At 38.3% G+C, this 10020-nt stretch overlaps 1 protein-coding gene across 2 annotated transcripts; it reads left to right on the forward strand.

Annotated features, from left to right (window-relative positions):
- The first annotated feature begins 231 nt into the window (after window positions 1-231).
- LOC113112515 (BTB/POZ domain-containing protein 3-like) lies at window positions 232-8399 on the forward strand. 2 transcript variants are annotated; one of them, XM_026278163.1, is made up of 5 exons: window positions 503-670; window positions 877-1129; window positions 2431-2521; window positions 4758-4876; window positions 7335-8367. In XM_026278163.1, the coding sequence occupies exons 2-5, from the start codon at window positions 993-995 to the stop codon at window positions 8365-8367; spliced, it is 1380 nt and encodes a 459-aa protein (XP_026133948.1). In that variant the 5' UTR covers window positions 503-670; window positions 877-992. The 2 variants fall into 2 exon arrangements, with proteins under 2 accessions (XP_026133947.1, XP_026133948.1); XM_026278162.1 differs by having other exon boundaries at window positions 232-1129; window positions 7335-8399.
- Window positions 8400-10020: the final 1621 nt, after the last annotated feature.

The following is a 10020-nucleotide window of genomic DNA, read 5'->3' on the forward strand; positions in this document are numbered from 1 at the left end:
ATGAGGTCCTATTTCCTTTTTATCTTTCAAGACTTCTTATAAATATTAATCTGCAATAGGCTGCTTAGAGTGATGCTGGAGATCAGAATGCATCATTCTAAGGGAAAAGGGCTGGCACTTTAATCAAAGAGGTCTTAGCATATTCTAGTAGGTGCTGCGCATGGTGGCTGCAGCCAATCACGGCTCTCGAGAGTGCTTATTGGATGGGCTGTGGGGAATGTCTGGCTTCCATCGGTAGGGTTTGCTCTCTCGGCTCCATCCGTCCATTCAGCCCCCACAGTCAGCAAAACAGACGTCAGAGCACAGGTCCACAGCAAGCAAATCCTGCAGAGCTCTGTGTATGTGTTGATGCGCGTGTGTGTGTCAGAGTGTCAGGAGGAGAGAGAGAGAGAGAGAGAGAGAGGGAGAGAGAGAGAGAGAGAGAGGCAGCATGGACTAGCTGTTTCTGAACCACTGCAGGAGCATTAAATCTGGGACTGTCACAGATACTGAAGGAGACAGAGAAGATATGTAAAGAAGGACGTTTATCTAGCAGCACAGTTATGGAGACTCATCTCTGCTGTCCACCAGCAGATCAAACTAGAACCAAAGGACAGAAAAGTCAGCCGCCGTACTGACTCTTCTGGTTGGAAGAAGGAGTTTATATTCCCAGACAGTTTGCTTTCAGAAGGTGAAGATTAGGAGTAAATTTTCTTTCTTTCTTTCTTTCCTTTTTTTCTTCTGGGCTCCTCGCAAGTCATCTCCTCTCTCAGATCCTTCCTTTCCTTCCCAACATCTTCTCTGCATGCCTTTCCACTGCTCTGCAGATGAACAGACTCATGGTGGATGCCAAGGGAAGGAACATGAAATGTCTGACGTTCTTGTTGATGCTTCCAGAGTCAGTTAAGAGCAAGTCCAGTAAAGGCTCTAAAAAGGGGAGTCCCAGCAGCTCATCCAAGCTGCCCCCTGTGTGCTATGAGATCATCACCTTGAAATCCAAGAAGAAGAAGAAGATGGCAGCGGAGATCTTTCCCACTAAGAAGCCGGCGTCAGTCCCCACGGTGCAGCAGTACCAGCAGCAGAACTTGAACAACAACAACACCATCCAATGCTGCAACTGGCAGGGCCTGTACTCCACCATCAGGGAGAGGTAGGTCAACTTTAGATGTTTTTTAGAGAGGGAGATGAGAGATTGGTGCGGTTAGAAGTCTGCTCAGGGAACATCTGCCAACAACCAGAGCATTTATACTGTGACAGCCGATACAGTGGAGTCTAAAGTTCTAAGAGCACATACTGTATACACCTGAAAATGAGGAATTTAAGGAATATTCTAAACTATTTCTAATTGATTTCTAATCGAAAGAGCACATTTGTGACAATGATCATGTGAACTTTCAGACGGTCAAGTTCTCAAATCATGCTGGACAACTTTTTAAGCTTTTAAAACACATTGTTATGCTTATAAAATAATTTATTATCAATAATAAATGTATTAATTATTTACAAAAATACTTTATAAGTTAAACTAATTATTAAACTGGAGCATTTTCACTAGTGGATTCAGACTTTTGAAACTCAGTAAATATTTGGAAGAAAATGTGCATACACATGCAGTTTCTTCTTCTTCTCAGGGTTAAGTAGGTTCAGGATTTGGCGTTGAATGTCATTTGAACGGGAATGTTATTTAAAATCTCTGAGAATGTTTGAGCATGTTCTGAAATGTAATTGTCCATTTGTGTAAATCGCTCTTTGTTCCGCCCTGTGTGTATTGTCCCAGAAGAGGCAAAAGAGGGAAAAAGTTTTGTTTTATATGCATGGCTTTGCTCTTTGTGAAAGGGTAATATTTACTTAGACGTCAATGGAAAGCCCCATGCTGGCCAAAACAAATGTGCGCTCTCGGACCTGGCTTTGTAGTCTCCCTGCAACACTGTTCCTTGTTTACCTACTGCTCCCATGTGGCCTGGACCCCAATAATACTTGAGGAAAATGCCATTGTGAACTCTCAATGACAGGGGCCAGAGATTTTCCTGAGAAAGACGTGTGCAACCTTTTTGTACTTGAAGTAATGTTAAGATTATAACTCACAGTAATATTCACTCTTTCTCCATTAGCTTAATATCATTCATCAGCACATTCATTCAAGTGATAAGCTTCTCCTTATTCATTCTCATATTTACTTCAGTAAAATCAACCATATGACGGACGTAAGGGCTTTTAATTAAAATGAAGAATTGTTCAAATTTCCACATTTTCTGAAAAAATGAACAAGGTTAGATATTTTGGTTCCAAATAGAATAAAATTGTATAGTTTCTCTTTATTTCAAGTTATATGAAAATTTCTTTATGTCTGATGGAAAGTCTACAGAAACATGGATTAACCTCTTCTATACAATCAAGTAGGAATGTTTCTCAGTTGTTTAGTCTAAAATCACTCCTGAATCTTCTCTGCAGAAATGCTGTGATGTTTAATAATGAACTGATGGCTGACATTCGCTTTGTCGTCGGTCAGTCCGGAGGAACTCAGAGGCTCCCGGGACACAAGGTAAGACCTCCTGATCTGCACTACGCAGTGACCTTAGCAGTTCCAGAGAACAGCTTTAGGATTTTCTGAAGCGATGAGCTTCACTGCTGTTGCTAATGACAGCTAAATTATTTCTGTTGTTTTCAGGGTAGCTGGCCATGTGCCTTTCTGAGACACTCCTCAGTTATTGATGAAAATCAGGCAGAAGGCAGTGGGGGAGATGTCTGTCTTTTAACAAAGAGTCTTTTGCTTATTTTCATGCTGGGTTTGTGTTGTATTAATTAATCACAGTTTGTGGTTGAAGTTTTTTAAAACGTACAAAAGCATTTATGAATATATGAATAAAGTTCTGATATTTGTTCATACAGTCAGTGTATTTCCCAAAGGTTTTCAACAATAAACTGCTTAATTGGTCCTTGGTAAAATTAAACTTCATTAGAATTTGACCACACAAAACACATTTGAACCACTTTATTTTATAAATAAAAATTTCAGCGGTATTTCTTATTGTAATATTGGTTTAGTCATCTATCTGGTTCTTACATAGAGGCTTCTAGGGATTTCATGGAAAATGTAAGAGAAAAATAAATAAAATAATTAAAGCTACATGTATACATTTGTGCTGCTTACATTTTTATATTTTAATTTAACATTATTTTTAAATATTAAATACTAAATAATGAGATTAATCATGACAATTTTTTATATTTATATTATTTATATAAATAAATAAAATATTCATTTGGAGCAGAATTTGTTGACAAATCACTATGCAAATGCATTCAATATCTGAAGTGAACTAAATATTCTCCACATAATAAGTTTGACGACCCCTGATCTAACTGATCTCCACTAAGTAAAAACCCTTAAGAGATCTTCCACTATGACCTCCTTGAAGCTAGCAGCTTTCCAATTGGTTTTGTTCTAAGATTTGGCATTATTATATATGACATTATCATTTTTTTTTTTTAAACCTCAGGCCAATTTTAACTGCACCATAACCCCATTTAAACCAGTTCTTGTTTCGCTCTCAGACTTTATTTAAAAAGACAGGGCTAATCTGGTGCCTACAATTCAGGCATGACTCATCTTTTATCCATTTAAGGGGGCAGAATTGAAAGCTGTGTTCAGCTGATATGTGATGCTTTATAAAGCACATTTAGGCAAGGGCATTGTATTGCTTTGCTGCATGGCAACAGCCAATATTGCAATGGGCCATGAAGAGTTATTACAGAGCACCTTTTTATGATGTCCATTTGGCTGGCATTCAAATATGCATTATCATTTTTATTTGAGAAGGTTATGTTTGCTTCTAGGAAAGGCTTCCTTGCGTACGATTGCTTTGCAGAATGACTCCCACCATTTATTTGATGTTCCTCTTAGTTACAATATATCTGTTATGGGCTTTTCACATGAGGTGAAGAACACACCTTTACTTAAAAGGCCAAAATTAAGTTTGCTAAATGGAAAAAAAGAGTCTATGTGAGTGTAATGCTAAAATGAATTGTAAATATTCACCTTCTGCTCATATTATATAATGCATCTGCAATGCTGTGTTGGCCTCTGATTTCATCATTAGCTACGTGCACCCATAAGCATCAGTGAGATAACTTTTAGCTCCAGCAACCACTTTTACACCTTTGTGGAACATTCTTTGAAAAAAGGGAAAAGCAAATTCCATTCAAATGAATGGCACTCACGTGTCTTGTAAACCCAAGGGGAAATTATATTTGTAATTAAGCATTGGTCTTTGTGAGTGAAACTTGTGTGTGCTTCATGCTCAAATGACTTCAGGGGAATGGGATCAAGCTGAAATTTAAAACAACTTTACCTTTACAATGAAATCGACTCTTAAGGGCAAACTGGGAGGAATTAAAGATCGCTAGCTGTGCCTTTATGAGGTGATTACATGAAACCATCACCTTCCACCTGGAATGTTCCTTTAATAAGTGTGAGGGGAATAATCAATGTTTTTTTTTAAAGTGAGGAGAGACATAAAATTACTTCTTTGTCGAGTCATAAAAAATGGGTCACTTTGGAAAAGTAGAGACTGAAAAATAATAGCTGAACACTTTGAATGCTTTTCCATCTACACCACGTGTGCCTTATTCCAAATGATTTTATAGGGTTGCACTGATTTTATGTTTGAAACTCATTGCTAACGTAAATTATTTCAAATGAAGTGATGGATATTGTTGATCGTCATGATGATTGATAACAGAAGTCAAATTAATTTCTCCTTTTTTTTTTTCATTAGTATGTCCTTGCTGTGGGAAGCTCGGTTTTCCATGCCATGTTCTATGGAGAGTTGGCAGAGGACAAGGATGAGATCCGTATCCCTGATGTAGAACCTCCAGCCTTTCTGGCTATGCTGAAGTAAGTCTCCTTATGTAATTGTACCTTGTTCATCAGGTCAGTGCTGGCTGACCCTTTCCTCATCTGCCTTGTTAAACCATTATTTTCTTTCTTTGCAAATGATTTAGCTATTATTGTTTTCAATTAAGTGCGGGAGTGAAGAAAATTGTTCTCTCTGATCTAAGTACCCCTCTTTGGACTTTTTCCAGTGGGTTAATCGTCTACACTGACATGCAATTTCTTTACAGCCAACAGTTCAAGACCATTAAGAGATATGGCCTTTGGAAGAAGTCTTTTCTGATTGAAATCCACTGTGCAATTAGCTTCATCTGAATACACCGAAGATATCAAATAGTTTCATTTGACTTCTTAAATGTCATTTTTAACAAAGTACTCAATTCATATCATTTAAATAAATGAAATGTAAAAACTACCCAGCATGACTTCATGGAGCAAATTCACTAAACATTTGCACCACTTATAAAACAAAAATTTGCGTCAAATTCTCTTACAGAATCAGATGCTAAACATGCGCAAAGCATATGCCCATAAACGGTATCACTGGGCAGAATTCATTCTTGTTAACTTCCCCTTATCTCTGCTGAAAATGCCTAAGCTGTTAAATTTAAGTTGGTCTTCTAGCCTGTGGTGCATTCCCAAAATCAAGTTCTGTCGTTACTAGTTGACCCTTCATCATGAGTTTGATTGACAGGTGATCTGACCAATCATAATGCCAAATCTGCCAGTTTGTCCGACAAACAAACCATACAGGAGAGTAGATTAATGTTGGTGGACTTGAACTTGGAAAATGGTGTGTAGTGGCATCTTTTTTTGCCATTGAAACAATATACCATCTGATGTTCATTCATCTTTTTTTAGTGCTACAACTAGTAAACAGGAAGAGATGATTGGTTAATGTGCCGCTTGAACTGAGGCGTTACAGTGATCTGTCATGACATATTAAAGAGCCACAAAACGTTATTTATTGTTTGAATTTCTTTTTTTTATACAAAATTTGAAATCTGAGACTTTGTTTCATACCAAAAGTAACCTGCTCTCTCTTGTCTGTCTACACATTGTCAAGTGATCTTTGCCCCGCAATGTGTTTTTCACTTTGAGAACATAATGTGTGGAATGAGAGCGTCATGACTTGTTGGACACAGCAACAGTAACAAAGTGGGTTGGGTCTTTCTGAAGGATCAGTTGAGTTCAATAGAACTTAAAACCATAGTTAGCTAACGATGCTTTTGGAAAATGCACCCCTGGTCAAGTTGGCTATCAACTGGCCTAGCTGGTCTTGAAAAAAAGACTTGTTGAAGCAAACTGTTTTTGCATTGTTATATCATGTTTGCTTTTGTTAACACTGTCGGTTAGGTTAATGTTAGGTTAATGTAGGATTAAGTGTAGGAAGTATATTATTTCTAAATGCAATAGAACACTAACTTTTTAGTGCCACTCATTGGACATTTCATTTCCAAGCTGCCGCAATATGTGCAACAAGCACCATAATAAAAGTTTGCCAGATTTCAGATTTATCTGTTTCAGATAAAGCCATGCACACATTTAGTGCCACACACTGGAGTCACAGAGTGTCGAAAATGTGTTGTTACTGTATGTCCAGAATTGCTATGGCTCATTCCCAAAGTATTTTATATGTATCAGGGTGAACGCTGAACACTAATGGCACTAGATACTTAAATGCTGTAGATTAAACAAGAAGAATAAGAGTGTAGAGCCGGACAAGCTAAGCTCACTTCATTATTTATAATAATGAAGTGAGCTTAGCTTGTCCGGCTCTCAGAGGGCTTAGGACCATGACAGAAGATCTGATAGATCTTAACTCATGTTTACCCATCTCTCTTGAGAGTCCTTCTGTGTTCTCCACTCTCTCTTTAGTGCTGGCTCATCTCTCACTCTCCTCCATCTCGAGAGAGATCTTTGTTCCCTCTCCCTCTGAGTCTTTTATCCCTCCTCCCCTACTCTCCTAAAGAAGTGTAAATGTATATACTTTGTTTCTGTTTGCAGAACACGCCCTTTGAACATTGTGTCCATTATACTGCTTCAATATAGGTTATGACTTCTAGTCCAGAATGCATTACAGGACATAGTATTAGATTTGCAGTAGATCTGCACAATGCATCATAGTATGGTGAATTAAGCCTAACATCTGTTCTCAAGGACACAATCAAAGGCCAAGTTCATTCCTATTCCACAAAGTTACAACTTCAGAATAGTGCTTTTCGTTATCAAGAGGTGTTGCAAAAGATAGCATCTCCATTTCCAGTAAGAATTGACTTACTGTATGTGGACCAAAAACACATTGTGGTTCATGCTGGTAGCACACCATAAAATAGTAGCTTCTAGCTGGGCCAGTAATACCAGGCTTCAGTGCTAAAGGACTACATACATTTTGAATGACTACTGCAGATGATGTACGACACAGCTAACCTTGATTGTTTTTTTTTTTTCTATTTCTCAGGTACATTTACTGTGATGAAATTGACTTGAGTGCTGACACTGTACTGGCAACATTATATGCAGCCAAAAAGTACATAGTCCCGCACCTGGCTCGGGCTTGTGTCAACTTCTTGGAAACAAGTTTGAGTGCCAAGAATGCATGTATTCTTCTATCACAGAGCTGTCTGTTTGAAGAGCCAGACCTAACGCAACGCTGCTGGGAAGTTATTGACGCTCAGGCTGAGCTGGCACTTAAATCCGAGGGCTTTTGTGACATTGATGCTCAGACCTTGGAGTGCATCCTCAGACGGGAGACTCTGAACGCCAAGGAGATTGTAGTGTTTGAAGCCGCACTAAGCTGGGCAGAGGCTGAATGTCAGCGGAGGGAAATGCACACAACTATCGACAACAAACGCAAGGTATTGGGCCAAGCCGTCTACCTGATCCGCATCCCAACCATGGGTCTTGATGATTTCGCCAATGGTGCTGCACAATCAGGAGTGTTAACACTAAACGAGACCAATGACATTTTCTTATGGTACACAGCAGCTAAGAAACCCGAGCTGCAATTCGTCTGCCAACCTCGTAAAGGATTGACGCCACAGAAGTGTCATCGCTTCCAGTCTTGCGCCTACCGCAGCAACCAGTGGCGTTATCGCGGACGCTGTGACAGCATTCAGTTTGCTGTTGATAAACGAGTGTTTATCGCTGGTTTTGGGCTCTATGGCTCGAGCTGTGGATCTGCTGAGTATACCGCAAAGATTGAGCTCAAACGGCAAGGAGTTGTCCTGGGAACCAATATTAGCAAGTACTTTTCAGATGGATCCAGCAACACCTTCCCAGTTTGGTTCGAGTATCCGGTTCAGATTGAGCCTGACACTTTCTATACTGCCAGTGTGGTTCTCGATGGAAATGAGCTGAGTTATTTTGGACAAGAGGGTATGACAGAAGTTCAGTGTGGGAAGGTGACCTTCCAGTTTCAGTGCTCTTCGGACAGTACCAATGGCACAGGAGTGCAAGGTGGCCAAATTCCAGAGCTCATTTTCTATGCCTAAATTTCCCTTGGGGTGGGGGGGGGGGGGGGGGTAACTGCCCACCTTACCAGTTTGAAATAGATTTACATTACATACAATATCTGTTTTTGTATAACATGGCAGAATTCAACTTCTCCAATGCTCAAGCAAACAGAGCATTTCAAGAGCTTGTTTTGAGCTCTTAGTAGTTTTTCACCGCCTGTCAAAGTTAACAGATACACTGTATTTCATCCTTGTCTTAAAAGTGAATTAAATATTTCATTTTGTGCTCTGCATAAGGCTGTACCTGTTTACAAAGGAAAAAACTAATTTCAATGGGCTGGAAGTGGTTGTCTAAGCTCCTAATTAGTTACTACAGCCTCTTAATAATAATTGATTTAAAAAAGTTTTGATTCATTAATTTGAGGGGGGACATTGTAAATTGTACAGTGTATATTGAAATGTGTGAACTGAATTATAAATTTATCTAAATATACTATATTATCACTTCATGGCTCTATCTACTGTTTACAATGACTATGCCATGTTAGTGAACGCTTGCACATGTATATTGTAGCAATAGTGAACAAAATATCCAAACTCATTATAACAGTCTAACTTCAGTATTTTTCCACATCACAATACAAGGCAATCAAGATACCTAACACCAAAGTTACTGTCACCATAACTACTTTTTGATTTACCATTATTATCAAGCACAGATCATCTTGGGGAATTTTAAACAATGTTTTGAGCGTAAACATATGTAGTGTTTGCACTGGAACAAACACTTTTCATTTCAGAGTCTTTGACTCTGCTTTAGACCTTAGCCAAGATAGATGCCTTATGTTTCATTAATGAAAACAAGGCTGTGACGGAAAGATGTACAGGTCAATGGATTAAATGGATTTTTAAATAAATTACTTTGACAAAAAACTTGTTTAATTAGACCTGACATAGGACCTAAGACAATAAATGCTATTGGACTGTACAACTGCCCCAAACAGTTTTCATTTTTGGAAGATTAATATGGCCGGACCGAATTCAATGGAATCAAATTTATTCTGCTTCATATTGTATTATATCCAACAGAATGACCATCCCATTTATCTTAAAATAAAATGTCTCTGTTCTCTAATGGGTTCTCTGAAACATTACTTATTTAATACAGTTCACCACCAATATGTTTTAAGTCTCTTTCACATCAGTTTTATAAAGTATACTAAGAAACTAGTTGAACAAACACATACTGTACACTACCATTAATTTAGCTGAAATAACATGTTACATATTCACAGACACCACCATCATGCAATTTTGGGATATTGTGTCTTCATTTCTGCCTCTATAAGTGTTGTGTTCATGCCTTATTAGCAGCATAATTAGCTGTCACTCAACAAACCTGTCTTCACGCTACTAAATGGGATGTTGTCAACTAACATTATATCATGTATTTGTAAAGACAAGATATTTCAAGCATTTAATTTAGTCTGCATTGGGCTGTAATTACCAGCATTGCTGTTTTTCCCCTCTTATTTTCATTAAGGTGTCAAAAGCAACAAGAACGTAGAAAGCTAATTCTATTCCCTGCTGAACTTTTAGTGACAGACATAATAGCCATGAGAAAAAAAATTGCTCTTTAATCTGAAATGACCAGTCACAGTTTACTGACACAATAGAGTAAGCATTGGAGTA

This window comes from Carassius auratus, chromosome 13, assembly GCF_003368295.1.
Source record: "Carassius auratus strain Wakin chromosome 13, ASM336829v1, whole genome shotgun sequence".
NCBI classification, from domain to species: domain Eukaryota; kingdom Metazoa; phylum Chordata; class Actinopteri; order Cypriniformes; family Cyprinidae; genus Carassius; species Carassius auratus.

What these genes read in the sequence shown, in the direction of transcription:
- LOC113112515 (XM_026278162.1), top strand. Translation starts at nt 807, where the DNA reads ATGAACAGACTCATGGTGGATGCCAAGGGAAGGAACATGAAATGTCTG. An exon ending in TACTCCACCATCAGGGAGAG is followed by an intron (nt 1,130 to 2,430) that starts GTAGGTCAACTT and finishes TCTTCTCTGCAG; the next exon opens with AAATGCTGTGATGTTTAATA. An exon ending in GCCTTTCTGGCTATGCTGAA is followed by an intron (nt 4,877 to 7,334) that starts GTAAGTCTCCTT and finishes TCTATTTCTCAG; the next exon opens with GTACATTTACTGTGATGAAA.